General features: G+C 39.3%; 1 protein-coding gene across 2 annotated transcripts in view; it reads left to right on the forward strand.

The window, feature by feature from the left end:
* The window catches only part of FMN1 (formin 1), a 491,267-nt gene that overhangs the window by 313,940 nt on the left and 159,827 nt on the right, over positions 1-17,500 (forward strand). For both annotated transcript variants that reach the window (XM_006141689.3, XM_006141690.3), the window contains 5 exons: positions 4,619-4,680; positions 6,789-6,877; positions 13,293-13,422; positions 15,638-15,784; positions 16,901-16,960. In XM_006141689.3, the coding sequence (XP_006141751.1) occupies positions 4,619-4,680; positions 6,789-6,877; positions 13,293-13,422; positions 15,638-15,784; positions 16,901-16,960 (488 nt within the window). The remainder of the gene's footprint in view (positions 1-4,618; positions 4,681-6,788; positions 6,878-13,292; positions 13,423-15,637; positions 15,785-16,900; positions 16,961-17,500) is intronic.

Below are 17,500 nucleotides of genomic sequence, written 5' to 3' on the forward strand. Positions count from 1 at the left end.
CAGCAGGACTCACTCTTTGGGAGTCCTATAGCATATATTACATTCATGAGCATTTATTTTATACCTATTGTACCCCAGGTATGAAGCTGGGACCTATCTAGATGCATAAGAAACAAACTTTGTCTACACAGCTTTCACAATCTACTGGGGAAACTCATGCAACACTGCATAATATAGTCTTAAAATACAGTATCTTTGCCCTTTGTAAAATATAAGAGAGGTGCCATGGCAGAGAAAAAAGATCAAGGCTCCCAAGGACAAGGAATGTCCTTTCAAGGCAGGAAACATTCAACTTCTGGGCCTTGGAGGATGAGGAGTGGGAAGTGCAGAGCCATGGTATATTCCAGAATAGGGAGTTGCATAGTATAGCTGGAGCCCAAGGTGCATGGAGGAAGTGATAGGGGATAAAACTGGAAGTATAGTTTGGAACCAAGTAAGCCAAGGGCTTAAAAACCAGGCCAAGGCAGCAAGTGGCATGGTGGTTAAGGTGCTGGACTCCCACATGACTGACCCGGACTTGGCAGCTTGCTTTTCTCTTTCTCTCTGTCTCTCTCTGACCAAATTGAGTAAAGATATAGTAAATAAAATTAAATGAATAATTTATAAAAAGAAACAAAACAGGTCAAGGAATTTGGACTTCTCCTAATATTTAAAAGAAAGGAATTCAAAGTGTTTTAAATAAAAAAGTTCAATTTTGATGCCCATGTTAAAAACAAATTAATGTGGTGATATAATTAAAAATGGGTTGATAGAAAAACTGAAATTAGAGATCAAAATTAGGTGGTGGTGTTTTAATGAAGGTACTGGCTCCCACATGGCCAGCCACAATTCAAGTCTCAGATCTAGCGGCTTGAAAATCACATGGGGCATATGTGTGTGCATACATAAAATCCTAAGAGGAGAATGGAGAATGGTGTGTCCATCCTTCTGGGGGCTGATTTCTTCCTTTCCTTCTCTCTGTATCTATCTCTCTGTCTCTCTCCAGTGAATACACACACCCTATGGTAAAATCTAAAACAAAGCAAAACCAAAAAATCAAAGAAAGCAGATCAACTTCCTTATTGGACCCAGAGGTATCTTACATGTTTTAAAAGATATTTGATAATTTTTTGTACAGTTATTTGTACATAACCTTTTCTATTAATAATGCTTCCCAAAGTTGGACTCTAGTAAGATTTTAAAAGATCAAAAGGGTTTGGGACCAGCAGTTAGCGTAATGGCTATGTCGCTGGACTTCCTTGTAGTCGACTGTGGTTCGAGTCCCAAACCCAGTGGCTTGAACTCACGCCGGGCACGTGTGCGTGCATGCCAAGGATCCTGAGAGGAGAAGGGATTGCGGCGTGGCCATCCCCCCTGGGGGTGATTTCTAGCTTTCTATCTCTTTCTCTCTCTGTCTCTCTGGCAAGTGCATGTGCCCTATGGCAAAAAACCTCTCCAAAAAAAGACAAAAAAAAGATCAAAAGATCATAGCAACTATCTAAAACATCCAAGAATTCTGGAAAGAACTCAGTAGTTAACAGGGTTTTGTTTTTGTTTCTTTTTTATTGTAGTTGTAGATTATTTTTGTCTTTTCTCCAGTTCTTTTCAGATGTTAAAGTAGATAAGACATTAGTAAGTATTAGAACACATTGACAAAGTATATATTTCAAATCAGAATACTCATAGTTCATAGGTATCATTTTGAGTTTATACCATATTCTGTGCACAATACGAGTTATACATACTATCCAATATTTTTGGTAAGAGATATTGGATCTGTTTTAAAGATGTGCTGAGGCTCTGAGAATTTAGCATGTCAGGATCACATTCCAAGTAAATTTCGTTCTGTCCATGATCATCACCTTGATCTTTTTCTGAACACCTTGAACGTGTTCATTCATCAGAAAAGGAACTTTCTTTTGCAGTTACCTCTCCATGAAATGTTCTCCCAGATAGTCATAAAATGACCTCTTCAGGTGTGAACTTAAATGTCACTTCCTCAAAGAAGTTTTCTTTCATCATTCCATTTAATGTTGTACATTTCTCTATTTTGCTTTCTTTTTTTTGTTTTTTTTTGAGGAGAGGTTTTTGCTATAGGGCGTGTGCTCTTGCCAGACAGACAGAAAGAGAGACAGAGAGACAGAAAGTGAGAAATCACCCCCCAGGGGGGGATGGCCACGCCACAATCCCTTCTCCTCCATTCTCCTCTCGGGGTCTTTGGCATGCACGCACACGTGCCCGGAGTGAGTTTTAAGCCACCGGGTCCGGGACGCGCACCGCGGTCAACTACGTGGGAGTCCAGTGACTTAGCCATTATGCTAACTGCTGGTCCCTCTATTTTGCTTTCTTCACAGTATGTCCTTACATGAAATTCTGTATTTGCTTGTTTATTTTCTGTCCCCCAATATAAGATATAAATTTGATGAGATCAAGCGTTCACAACTTCTTTTTTTTTTTTTTTTGAGAGGTTTTCGCAATAGGGCGCGTGCGTTCGCCAGACAGAGTGAGACAGAGAGATAGAAAGCGAGAAATCACCCCCCCGGGGGGGATGGTCACACCGCAATCCCTTCTCCTCCATTCTCCTCTCGGGATCTTGGGCATGCCCGCACACGCGCCCGGCGTGAGTTTTAAGCCACCGGGTCCGGGATGCAAACCGCGATTGACTACGTGGGAATCCAGCGACATAGCCACTACGCTAACTGCAGGTTCCCAAGTGTTCACAACTTCTGACATATATCCCCAGCAGTTTCTGGAACTTAGCACACATTCACTGAGTATTTATTCAAGGACTGGTGGAGGGAATGGATGAATAAACATCTACAGAGCCCTCATCATTCTCTGGTCCCTTCCTCGTTAGGTATTTTCTCTCTGTTACCTAGTATCCTGGAGAGGAATTGTCTGACTGTTTAACCCGCGGACAAGTGCATCTGGGACTAGACTGATTAATTTTTTAAAATCCAGTATTTACTTATTAGAGAAATAAAATTCACAGCTCATTAATGAGATGATGTGATTACATGTAAGGTCATAAGATTATAGTTCATACATATTACCTCAGATGTGTGTTTAGTTTCATAATAAACATTTCTGATAAATTATTTTCAGAATTTTACCTTTTCTTGTGCATTTCATGCTGACTGATTTTTGTAGATTATTGGGATTTACATAAGATAGGCATTGTCCCTGGTTATTTTGATTTTGGGTTTGAAAGCACTACTCATTTAAAAAGGCAAGTTGTATGTAATAAATTAGGGAATTCCTATTATCTCTACACACAAAATAACAATAGTAGGAGGGTAAATAGTTTTATTCTTTCTGCAAATTGCTTTTTGTGTGTGTGTGGGTTCGGATTGTCCTTTTGGAAGTGTAATTTTCTCTTGTTATGGTGGAGTCTGAGATGACTAACTCTGTCACTAATATGTTAACCTTTCTGCTCTTCTCATTATTCTATTTGTCTAGGATAAACAGGCTAATAAGTGAAGGTGACCTGTAAAAGAATTATAAGTACATTTCTCAGTTTTCTATGAAGTTATATGATTTTAGCTCAGTTAATTGATCTTGTTATGATTATTATGAAGAGACTCATATGATTCTAAACTACAGGAGGAGCAAAACAATTCAAAGCAACCTGCCCTTTACCTGTATTCCCCACCTTCTCTGAAAACTATGATATAATGCAAGTGAGCAGAATATAGGCTGATGAGCAAAGTTTTAAGGTATTATAAGTATCACTGGTTAGTTTAATAAAATTAATTAGCCTGCCACAGAGAAAATTTACTGGCGTGCTGGTTAATTTCACAATGTAAAGTGAGGGAAAGGAGGTAGGGTTGAGGGAACAAACCTTATTAGTTTTGAATAATTATTTAAAGATGTGGACCTGCCTATTTCAAAGACTTTGATAGTGAAATCCATTAAGGCTTTAAAATCCCAATTCCCAATGATTGTATCCTAGACTATGTAAGAACGAACCTCTCTAGATGAAACCATGAACATGTTAACTAACAGTTTAGTGACTTATTTAAGATATCGAACGAGTAGAATCCTAATAAAACCGTGGGAATGAGAACTTGCCTGAAAACTGGCTCATGGGAGGTTTCCATAATCTTAATTTGCCCTTGATGCAATGATTGCTTTTTCGTGTCTTTTTAATCCAAACAAGATGTTTGCACTGGCCATGGAAAGGTGCCTGAAATCACATGCCTGAATTCATTTAATTTGCCAACATTGTCTTTTTTCTCTCTCTCTTTCTGGTAATGGGCAAGAGTCAGCTCTGGTGTATTAGGTACTAAATCTCTTCAATTACCAGCCGGGAAGAAAGATTTAAAATTGCGCTTCAAACCTACAAACTGATTTAGTTTTAAAGCACAAACACTTCTCCTGGGGAGCCTAAATTAAACTGGAGAAAGGATGCAAAAGCTGAGGAATGAAACACGGCAGGGCCAAGACTCGAGCCAGTGATAAGAACCGCTTTGGTTTCTTTTACTTAAGCCTCTTGGTGCGAAAGGAGTAGAAACCAGCTGAAAGGCACAACTCATGTAAGAAAGGCAGTTCTTATATTCCTTGTAAATGACATGAAGTCAGGGGATCTAATCAAATCTTGATTTTTTTTTTTTCCTTTTTCTTTTTGGGTACTCGGCAGCCATTTTCAATGTGGATGACTCAGTGGTTGACCTGGAGACGCTGGCGGCCTTGTATGAAAACGTGAGTGTCAAAGATGTACAGAGCTGGAGCTTCCATGCTTTCCTTCTACGTGAAAGAAAAAAATTACTGAGATATGCGTGTTTGTGGGTAGGAATGATTTTTGCATAGCATGGAAGAGATTAAAGCACAGAAACGCAAACTTGAATGGGAATGGACATGGGAAACACTAGGTTCCTAACTACCACTGTGGGATCTCAGTTAGTAGGCATCATTGCACATCTACAAGGCAGGGCAGTTCAAGGTGGAGATCACCTAAGCAGCCTGGAGCCCAGCCCTGTCACTTGCTGGGAGAGGGAATGGACGTATACTGTCTGCCTAATGCTGGCATTCAACAGTGTCTTCCTCTGAAGAAGAGGAATGCTAATTCCAGTTTGGATGGTTATTCTTAGTCTAGATAAGCTGATGATGTTGAATGTGGGATGCACTGTAGTGTGTTTTGGATTGCGAGTCAGTTTTAGGTTTCAGGTCCAGCTCTACTGTGGTCTGCAAAGTGACCAGCCAGTTCCTCGAACTCCTTAACCCTGTTTGATTCTCAATATAGTGGGGATTATAGTGGGCTCTACCTGATTTTCTGTATTAAATAACAATTTAATATATGTAGCATTAGCCATACATTTTGAAAATCACAACTATACACTCATAAGGCATTTTGATTTAGATTGTAAGTGAAAATAACCCACAGAATTGGAAGGCTCTTTTAAGATGACACAAGAGAATCCAAGTCCCCATGATTGTTAAATGACTGGTGAGATGCAAAAGTATAAGTTGAACTGGATTCTCTAAGTAATAGTTTTCCCTAGGAAGCTACTTGTGATCTATGTTATGCTCTGGTCACCTAGTTCAAAGATGTTTCATTACAATATTTATGTCCTCTGGGACCATAAGTCTCATGTAGAAAATTTCTGTAGTTTGATATGTAGACCTGAGTGGCTCACTAATTCCCCACTTATTTTCACATCCTTTATGTATAAAATCAATAACTATTTAGTACAGCCACATTTCCAACAGATTCAACTATGTAGAAACTTCTCACATTTCCATTAGTAAAACCTTCATGAGTAAATCCGAAGGCAGAGCCCGACCCACAGAGTAGTAGTTAAGAGAGTGACATCTCGTATAGCTGACCATGGTTCAAATCCCATCTGTGGTCACTTGAAAAACATACTGGGTGAGTATGTATGCATACCCCAGATCCTGACAGGATGGAGAAAGGGAGGGGAAAGGATTTTGGCTTGATCATGCCCCATTGGGAGTTGCTTTCTCCCTCTCTGTCTTTCTCTGGTAAGCACACATGCTCTCTGACAGTGATAATAATAAATAAAAAGCTGAAGATAAACAGATACCAGACCATCAGGAACTAATCTTGCATTTGTTGGGTACCTGGAGAGCATCATGCTATAGTAGAAGAAAGAGGGATTTTAGTGCAAAAGACTTTTATAATTACCTAGCCCAAGCCTCAGTGGAATCATCTGTATAATCAGCATCCAGTAATTGATGTTAAAGATTTTGTAAAGGACAAAGTACCTTCCAGAAGCTTTCTGTGGTTGCTATGGGCTCAGGACTATGCACATGGTTGGTGCAGTAGAGGCAAGCTACATAGAACTGAAATCGTTGGATATATTGAGAATATATGTGACTAAATGACAAAAAAAGTGGTGCAGACAATAAGTACTTACAAAATTCAGAAGAAAGGGAGATAGTAACTAGAAATCAAAGAGTCAAGACCTTGTTTATTCATTAGAAGGGCTATTGCGAACGTGAGGAAGCAAATACCAAAGGCAGTTTCACCTGTAGCTACTTGCAGGGGAAGGGATGGACGATTCAAAGGTAGCAATCAGATGTCCTGGCTTCTGCCATGAACATTTGCATTAGCCAATTATTCTTAAACTTTAGCAGGCACCAGATTCCTTAGATGCTTACTGGGCCCCATCCCTGTAGTTTTTTATTTGGAGGTAAGATCAGTAATTTTATTTCTAACAGGGGATGGTTGATGCTGATGTTGCTACAGATATAGAGACTACACTCTGAGACCCATCACCCTAGACAGAGTCTCACTTCTCTTTTTTGTTGTTGTTGTTGCTGTTATTTTGTTTTCTATTTTAATGCAGAGAGCCCAAGAGGATGAACTGGTTAAAATAAGAAAATATTATGAGACATCCAAAGAAGAAGAATTGAAGCTTCTGGATAAACCTGAGCAGTAAGGACACTTGAACACTTTTCGTTAGGCCAGTAGTAGAACTGCAATTTGTCTGCCTGTCCACCAGAAATAACCAAATCATAATTGTGCAGTCAGCTAAGTCACAACACCGTCATGCCCATGACCTATTGCATACAGCAGAGTGACCCAGCTGCCGGGAAAAGCAGCACTGAGATTTGTGCAGTTGGATCCAGTATGTCTTACCCTCCCTTTTCTACCCCCGTGACTCCCCTTTCTTGTTCTAGTAGCTTGTTAATTCTTCCTAGACTAAACATTTTGGCTGAAAGGCCAACTGAGGAAGGAAGTCAGCATTGCTCTGTTTAAGGTTCTGCTGATGCAGTTAAAAAGATGATATCAGACTCACAGAATTCATACTGAGTTTCCTAAATGCCACATCCAGTAAATGTAGCCTGAACGTGCCAGCTTTCCGCCACACTTCTCCACCTACTCTGCCAGGTTAGACGTGACTTTCTCCTCGCCCTGTATATGCTTATTCTTCTCTCCTCTTAGTCTTCAGAGTTGCTTGTTCGGTAGTTTCAGATGTCATCCCACAGGCTTTGAAGACTCAGAATGGTAGTGTATTACCAAGCCATTCTTGTTCTTGGCTGAGTTCTTGGGGTCTGCAAGACACAGATGAGTTTCTGGGATTCTGCAGCCCAAAGGCCCTGTTCAACTTTTCAGGGCATAGGACGCTGTGAACATATAAAATGGAATCAAAGTGGACAGGTTTTGTTTGTTTGTTTGTTTTGGGTTTTTCACCTATTGCTACTGTAAATGCTTTACCAATTCAGGTCAAGTCTCTCAACGTAGAGATGTTGTGAGTACATAAAACGAAAAGAAATGAATGATCAGATAGGATAACAAGTCAGCCCTCGAGGCATCCAGGATGTATGGCTTACACTGAAGCCTGTATCCCTTGGTGTGGGTCCTCTAGAAGGACTCACTTCCCACGGTTGCCTGAACATGTAGACCCAGGAAAACCTTCTAAATGATGAGGTTGGAGTGAAAGAGAGATTTCTAGGTTTACTCACTTATTGACAAAATTCTATGCTGATTTTGGGAACTTTGAGGAGTGGCTTTCTTTGGAAGCATGGACCCTGAACGGTGAGAATGGCTGACTCAGTGAAATGAACAGCTGGGGAGATTTTGTGAGCTTCTACTGGAAGTATTTCCCTTTTCCTTGAGTATTACTGTCTTTCTGGCATAATTTTTCAAGATTAATTGCCAGGACATAGAATAATGTGTACAGGTAATTAAAGACAAGTTATTAACTCTGCTTTTTGGTGATCTAGATAGAAGAGTATTTTAAAGTTCATAAATAGACATTACAATGGCTTTTCGGACATACAAAGCTATTACTGGTAGCAAGAAGACTGCCATGTTGTGCTGGTGGGGCGATGTGCTTGGGCTCAGTCTCTAGAAGGTGACACACAGAGAGGTAGGGGCCTTCAGATCTGAGTGAATTTTACCTTTACTCGCAACCTCCTACACAGGCCAATCTTTGTTTGATTTATATGAAAGGCTGATTCTCTGGCAACTTAATTTGCCATCAACTCCAAGTAAGTCAACTATAAGCATGCTCTACATACTGGAAAATATGAATCATTTATAGTTTTAGCATTTAGGTTTCCTAAGAGTCCTGCGGTGCCCAGTCCTATAAATCATAGCATGGAGAGGCTGGCCTCTTCACTCACTTCATCAAGTCTCTTACGCCCTAGTACCAGATTTAGAGAGTCGTTTCCCACAGAGGTGTCATCTGCTTGGGGACCAGGCTGTCTGAGAGCCACTCCCTACAGAGATCCTGGCTTGGGATGATGATGATGAGATGAGGTAAGACTCTACTGAGTTTCATTAGGCTGACACATGCTTACCATGGCTTAGGCTGAGGACTCCATATACAGCCTGTCAGGATGCTCCACTCAGGTCTACAGAAGCCCTGAAGCCCTCATGGACTAGGTTCTGTTATTGTACTATTTCATGGAAGAACATGGATAACAGCATGAAATTATGCTGTGCATACAGCTCATGTGCACATATGCCTTGGATAACACCATCCAGAGATTATGGAGATGAAAAAACCAAATGTTACTGCCTTGAAAACAGTGGGCCACATTGCTTCATTCTACTTATCAGCTGAACTATTGCTGTGGATGTATAACCCAAACAATAAGGCTTTCAGGGGGAAAAAAGTCTGCTATAGAGAAACAAGGGAAAGATTCTTCATTTGTGCCTTCTGTGGGGATGTTTAGTCTTCTCTATTATTGAACCTAGAATATAAAGTAGCCTAAAAAAAAATCATTCTTTTTGAGAGATGTTTGCTATAGGGCGCATGTGCTCGTCAGAAAGACAGAGAGGGACAGAGAGACAGAAAGCGAGACATCATCCCCCTTGGGGTGGGGAGGATGGTCATGCTGCAATCCCTTCTCCTCTTGGGATCTTGGGCATGCACGCACATGCTCCCAGTGTGAGTTTAAGCCACTGAGTCTAGGACTCGAACCGCAGTCACCTACGTGGGAGTCCAGCGATATAGCCATTATGCCATCTGCCGGTCCCTCGAAAATCATTTTTTAAGTATCATAAATGTAAGGGCCCAGTGTCTAAGATGTATGCTTTAGATATATGAAAGAGTTACTATGTGTGCCCTATGGGTAGAGTATTATTATGGTTTGGATAAAGGTTCGTCCCACAAAGTTTCATGTTTTGAAACTTGGTCTTAGTGAAAGGTAATTAGATATTTCTTAAAATTCTTGTGTTGGGACTTGATCTGTTGTAAAGTTGTTAATGAAAATGTAATCCCTTTTAGGTCTCCCAGCATAAGGCCATTGGGTGTGATAATGTAATTAGGATGGCACCTTCATGACTGGTTTCTGGTAGGGTATAAAAGCAAAGAGAATGAGGCCAGAATGGGAGAGAAAGGCCACGTGGATACAGACCACATTCTGCTCTGCTAAGAGTTCTGGTTTTGGACTTCCTAAATACCAGAATTGTGAGTTAAAATAAACCCTCTCTTAAATTCATTCTGTCAAGGCCTTGCTTTACAAGCCTTTGAGGTAACCTATACTTCTGATACTTAACCGGATAAATGGGAAAGGAACAGTGGTGCTCTTCCTCAAGGCTTTACATGGCTATTTTTGGACAGAAAGCAACATAAAACCAAATTTTTCAAATTTTCTTCTCTAGTATTTTGCATCTTTGCAACCTACCAGATGTTTAAGCCAAGGACTCATAGGTCTTCCTGGACTGTTTTCAACATTCTGTGGGGCTAGTCACATACTCAGGTTCTTGCTGCCTTAGCTTTTTCATACATTTGCCCTCTCCATTCTCACTGTAGACCTTCTGACCTTCCCTCTTGGAGGACTGCAGCAGTGGTCTAATAGGTCTCCTAACCTCAAACCTGCTATCACCTCTTATCAGCCAAGCCACTGCCGAGGTCATTAAAGCAAGCCATAAAGGTCACTTCTCTGTTTAAAACCCATAATTTAGAACAAAAAGGATAAACTTATTCTAGAATTTAAATATTATTTTGGCACTTGGCTTCCATTCTCCTCCCCTCAATACCATTCAACCTACCTCAGGTCTCTTCGGCAGTTTCCCACGTGTGTTGTCCACAAGCATCACAGGACTCCAGGAATGGGTTCTGAATTCAGTGCAAAGCATGCTACTTCCATGGTGCCATTTATGGACCCCATTACCAATATCATGCCCCTCACACTGCACTGTAATTACTGATTTGCTTCTCTGGTTATTAAGAAGGAATTGAGACTTCCAGCAAGATGGCTGACTAGGGGTGCCTAACACCCTTCCTGCTCATAAAGAAAAGACCAAAACCAAGAATAAGCAGCTGCTATTCATCTGGACTGTTTGAAGGAGAGCACTGGGATGCAGAAGGGATGTGATGGGGAGCACAGAACCTCAGGGTGACCTTCTGTAGAGGGACTCAAAGTTTTGACTTTGTTGCACCATCCCATCTCTCCAGTCAAAATTGGTTTGGAACCATCCTCAAACATACAATATAAAATTTATTTAAAAACAAAATTTTACGTAAATTTATTCTCAGGTTTTAGCATGATACCTAGCACACTAAGAATTCTTCATTCATACCCACAGGACTGACTGACATTCCTGGTGATTGAAGCTCTAATATTCATTTTCTGTGACACAGTTTGACCCAAAAGTAATACAAAATTCCTGAATGCCCCTTCCCTTCTTAGTCTGTGTATGTGTTCTAGAATCTTCACTATTTAGTGGACAATGGAATTTTAAGGTTCTCTGAGAGCCTTTCCAGCCCAAGTCTTAATCCCAATAAGGCTTTAATCCTGGAGAGCCTTGCAATTCTATTTTACTCTTTCTTCAGTACACTTAATTGTTGAGTCTATGGTCTTACCTATTCATATTGGTCATAAGCCTTTTCTGAGGCCATGTATAAGTAATTTTTCATCCAGAATTTTCTGCTTTTCACCTATGTCCTTGTTGGTGAACTGAGTTGTTGATCTGTGCATTCCCTCACACTGCCACTGTAGCTACCTCACTCACTGTGTTTGCTTTACGTAGAAAGGCTTCATACTCTGAGGATCCAGGTCCTACTTGGGGAATGGTTCTCACGGTCATATTTGGAAGGAGAGAAATGCAGGGCACTTGCTTTGAGATAACTGTTGGAATCTGAGTAAATACATCCTCTCAAGACTCATTGACAGGATCAATTTTGCATTTTATACTTCTCATATATTTGTGAAAACTGGTGATACCTCTGATCTCACTTATGATAAATGAATCTATTTTTAATACTGTATTGAGAAAGAGATAATTTGCGTATAGATTGTAGTCTTTTTTTATCTTGCCCTACTCCAGAATTCCTGTGAACTTCTACTTTTATATTCCATCATATGATTCTCATAATAATAAGTTATAGAACATTAAGATAGGAGTGTATATCTTTTTTTGCATATTCCTGGCTTTAACACAATGTCATCAAAAAAAAAAAAAAAAGAAAAAAGAAAAAAAGAAAAAGAAAAAGAAAAGGTCTTGGGACCAGCAGATGGAGTAATGGTTATGTTGCTGAATTCCTATATAGTCAACAACAGTTCAAGTCCCAGACCTGGCGACTTAAAAACTCATGTCAGGTGCATGTGCCCAAAAACCCAAGAGGAGAATGGAGAAGGGATTGCAGCATGGCAATTCCCGTTCCCCACCTCCAGGGTGATGATTTTTTGCTTTCCTTCCCTCTCTGTCTCTCTGGTGAGTACACGTGCCGTATAGCAAAAATCTCTCTTTAAAAAAAAAAAAAAAAAAAGAGACCTGGTTGTAGGACAGGTAAGAAAAACAACTGATTATTATAAATTTATTAAAACTTGAAACTCTTCCTTTACAAAGGATCACCAAGTATAAGCCAACAATTTTTTTTTTTTTTTGGATATAGAAAAAGGAGGCCCCAACTATTCCTATGTAAAACCATTTTTCTGTGAAAAATTGCAAAATTTCAAAGTAATGATGTTATGAGTTGACTAAGACTTTTAGAATTATCAGTTAATCATCATTTCAACTCTAAGGTGAAATTAATGGTTGTTAGTGGATTTTCTCCTTCCCAAATTCATACCCAACTCTTTCCACCCATTTTAGTTTATATCCCTTCCTCTGGTGGTTGGCCTGGAGAATAAGTAGCTCTTCCAACTTAATTTTTCAAAGAGTACCGGTGCCCAACTGCTCAGACAGTGAACTACTGTATATAGGTCAGTACCCACCTTTAGTGCTTAAGATCTCTCTTGCCATACTTTTAAAGAAACTTTAGGTTGTTATTTAATGAATACCTGCTTTGTCCTAATTACTGAGCTGTGAACTGTGTCTGTATAGGTACATCAATGTGAAAAAGTAAATAGATCTCTGAATAATTTGATCATTAGAAACTATCATGTAATTCATTGAATAAAACTAGAACACTATCACTTCAGTAAGGACTTTTTAAAAAAATCATTTGTCTATAAACACTTGCCTCAAGTCTCCAATTAGTTTAGCTTGGGTAAATGCACCTTTAGAGAATGCTGCATGATAAGGAAATGTATTACAAAATTTTTATCGGACAGTGAAGACATGAGCTTTCCATTTGGGTGTAGCCTCGGGTTTGGGTAGCAAGAGACAGAAATTCGATAACTTGTTCAGTATATTTGCATTACCTTTCTTTTCCTAAAGTGAGTCATTTGCCATACATTTACTCACCCTCATAGAAGCCCACAAGAAAGAGGCCTGTTGCCAACAGTAGAATACTTACTCTTGGAGTTCCTATAATCTGCCCTTCTAAAATCTTTTATAATTGCTCAAGTAAAATTGTTGAATAAAAGATGTTCTCATGGTAGATTCTTGTGTCTTTTTATTTTCTTTGTGATTGTATATGAAGCTAAATGACTCCTGTTTATGCTTACAGGTTTTTACATGAGTTAGCCCAGATTCCAAATTTCGCTGAACGTGCCCAGTGCATAATCTTCAGATCTGTCTTTTCTGAGGGGATCACCTCCTTGCACCGAAAGGTAGAGATCATCACACGAGCTTCTAAGGTATGTTGCTGTCTGACTTAAAAGATAGCCTTGCTCTTATTGGGGATAAAGGAAGAAGTGAGGAGAAAAAACAATTATTGTGCCCTTCTAGAAAACATTTTGGAATTTACGCTGTGTTTTTTTAAGTGTAAATGTGATGGTTATTCTGCCCAAGTGTGTGGATGGGTGGGAGAGGAGGGTGAGAGAGAATTGGACATGCAGACTGAAGGAGGGAAACAAAAATGACACATTTACAGATTTCTTCTAAAAAAAAATCCCAGACATTTTTCAATGTATATACTGGCCACTAGAAATCAATCTAAATAGCATAGTTTATTTCCCGTTAGACTGTCTGGACTGCAAAAGAGAGTTTGAGTTAGACCCATGTATTTGATTATCTGAAATGTGTCTACATAATTAAATAGAAAGATGTTAAGACTAAGTGAAATCAATAACTTGATAATGAGTGATCAGCAAGTAAATTTTTGTTGGCTTTACTACACTGGTGTTCATTATGATGTTAAATTCTATTATTTAGCTTTTTCTGTGAAAGCTATGTGCCTAAGAACATGATATTCCTCTCCACAAATATTGCAGCATTTAGTTGAAAGTATAATTTTTTCCCAATGAAATATAAAAAATTTCAAAAGAAAGAAAAAAGGGACCAGCTTTTTATGGCTATGTTGTGGACTCCCATGTAATTGACCACGGTTTGAGTCCTGGACCTCGTGACTTAAACTCAAGCCAGGAGCATGTGCGTGTGTGCCCAGGATCCCAAGAGGAGAATGGAAGAGAGAGGATTATGGCATGGCCATTCCCTTTGGGGGGTAATTTCTCACTATCTGTCTCTCTGTCTCTCTTTGTCTTTCTGGCAAGCGCACATGCCCTATAGAAAAAAACTCTCAAAAATATATTAAAAATTTCAATAAAAGAAACAAAAGTATTACCAAAATATATTGGGTCATTGGAAAAGTCATGACATGATACATCTTTACATAGAAAAATACATCACGACTTTTCCGACAACCCATTAATATATGCATACCTGCTAATACCACCTGCAAGACAGGAACAAAAGTCTGTCTGGAGGTGAAGTTTGTTTTCTTTATGCTGAAATAAAGTCAAATAAAGTCAACCAAGACTATAGAGAAAGAAAAACTTGAAAATTCACACTTAAAACAAAAGTAAATCAAAGATAGAGAAGGTTGGTCTCACAGATTTGTGGGTAAGGGAGCTAAATCCCACATGGCCAATTGCATTTTCAATCCTGGCACTGGTGGCCTGAAACATATTGGGTGCAAGTGCATATGTCCTAACAGGATGGAGAAATAGACAAAAAGGGATTGAGGCATGACCACATCCTATAGGAGTGTGCTTTTTCTCTCTCCCAGAAGAACTCATGCCCTCTAGCACTTTTTCAAAGGAAGCTGAAGAGAATCCAAGCAGTTTGAAATTGTAAAAGTCATAGACATACAGCAAACAATAAATTTAAGTTTAATAAATTTAATAAACATAGCCTATGACTTTAAAATGCTTCATTATAATGTACCTTAGAAGATTATACCCAGAGATAAGAAAGAACACACTTGCTGTTGTGTCTACTCTACATTTAACTGTACTGTTTGTGTAGGCGCATCATTCCCAAATAGATCCTTGCTAGATATTAAACTCCCTCCTTCTTAGAAGTCATCAGAGGGGGCCGGCAGGTGGCGTGGTGAATAAAGGCACTGGACTCCGAATGGCCAACAGCAGTTCAAGTCCTGGACCTGGTGACTTGCTTTCTCACTTTCCCTTTCTCTCTTTCTCACTGTCTCTTTCTGGTCAAATTAAATAGGTAATAATAATAAATGGAATTAAATAAATAAATAATTCAAAAAAAATAGAAGTCATCAGAGATAAAGCCTAAGTATACTAACTACCTTTTTTTTTCCAATTTATAAATACTTTAACATAAATATTATAAACAAAACTGTCTCAAGTGGAAACATCAGTATTTAATCCTCCATATTAAAACACAAGCAATTTATAATTAATTTGTTATGTGGGTAGAAAACGATAGCTGCTAGTGTATTTCTAGACACTTATGAATTAGTGCAGTATATTTTTCATTTTATCAACTGCTAATCCTGTTGGTAACAGGCCAACTGTCTCTTGGGTACTCACTATATATTCACTGATGAATGAACATGGTATGTTTGGAATTCAGCTTCTTAATAACTGATGTTTGCCACCACAGGGCCTGCTGCAAATGAAGAGTGTGAAGGATATTTTAGCTCTCATTCTGGCTTTTGGAAATTATATGAACGGAGGAAATAGGACTCGAGGACAAGCAGATGGATATAGCTTAGAAATTCTGCCGAAACTCAAGGACGTCAAAAGTCGGGTATTTATTTTTTTTCTGTGATCTATGAGTTCCTATGATCTGCCACTTTTTCCTTTCTATACTTTTAATTTTAAGAAAAAGAAAAGTATTCCAATTGTTTCATTCATTTCTATCTTCCCCCAATAACAATAATTTATTTTAGAACAAGCATTTTTTTCTTCGCCTTCTTCTGACTTTTGAATACTGGTTTTTCATGTTAGCCTTATCTTTGTTGACACAATCCCCAAACTTTGTTGACTCTAACATACACGATTAGGTATTGAAACTACCACTGGAGTGAGAGAATAAAAGCGAGGACACAGTATTAGTGTAGGGCAAAGGCTGGAATGTGTTTGAATTTAGTGTTGGCTACTTGTAATTTACTCATTCCTGAGTGGCACAGCAATGTTGAATTACCAATTGAGCAGAGTATTTGACTTGTTCTTTTGCCCACAACAATTGGACTGGGGTCTACTGTCAAACTCCCTGAGCTTGATTATCATTTGGCTCCACACCCCTGCAGAGCTACCTCTTTAGAAACAACCAGCCCATATCTAGACGTCCCAAGAGGGGGAGGGGGATCTAGGAAGGGGAAACACACAGGCAAATTAGAATTAGACCCCTGTGAACAAGGCACAAAGACTGCCTTGTGGGAGGGCCTGCTCCCCCTGCCCTCCCAGGGTCGTAAAGTGGCGTGTAGTTCCTTTCAAGCTGGCCCTGATTGTTTTTCACGCCAGTAAGAACACACATTTTTTTTTTTGAAAGGTGGGAAGGGAGGGATGGTTTTCTGTTCTAGTCCCCAGTTCCCTTTAGTACTCCCCACCCACCTCCTGTCTTGGCTTATGCCTGAAAGTATTAGGAAACGATTTTTTGTTTGTTTTAGCCATTATCACAGTGGTCTTAGGGATTTTGTTTGTTTTTCCCCCACAAAGAATAATATAGTGTCATTTCTTCATACAACTGACATAAAAGATGGAGAGAACAAGGAGGGAGCGAAATCTTGCCAATCCCAAACAGAAGTAGGCCCAAATCTTACAAATTGGAAGTACTACAAACTGAGATTTTAGTGCTGAACTTTATAACATGGCAGAGTCTCATGCGAGTGATTTTCATTGAAATTTCTCTTTTACACCTTAGGATAATGGGATTAATCTGGTGGACTATGTTGTGAAGTATTACCTGCGTTACTATGATCAGGTAAGAAATGACAGTCTGTGAAAACTGCACCAATGAGTTTCACCTCTTACACACGTTGGCATTCAGAAATTAGAGGATGGATAGATGGCTGATGTGTGAATTTCAAGTCCAACATAAGATTTGAAAGCTCTCCAGCCTCCTTAGTTTATGGATAAGGACACTAATGCCAAGAAAGTTTAGTTGACTCTTAGGGAAACTATTATTGACTGGCACAAATCTAGTGATCCACAGTCCACTGTACAGCAACTCTCCAGAGAGACTCCCAGTTGTTTCAGCACCTTACGACTAGACCGTGAGGGTCTCTGTGAAACCCAAATCCATTCAGTAATTGGTTATGGTTGAAACTAGATTCTGAGATGCAGAATAAAATTTAGAAAAGTAAGACTCAGCAGTACCCAGTATTTTATCAGTAGTACATCTGTGAGCATGTTGAAGATGTGGAACTAAAATAATCCTTCCTCTCTACTTAGAGTTCATTTGTAATTAGAAATAGACATTTCTGTGAGAATCCACCTGAGCACAATTTTCTGTTTTACTCCT

The sequence above is a fragment of the Tupaia chinensis genome, unplaced genomic scaffold (genome assembly GCF_000334495.1).
Source record: "Tupaia chinensis unplaced genomic scaffold, TupChi_1.0 Scaffold000062_1, whole genome shotgun sequence".
Taxonomy (NCBI): Eukaryota; Metazoa; Chordata; class Mammalia; order Scandentia; family Tupaiidae; genus Tupaia; species Tupaia belangeri.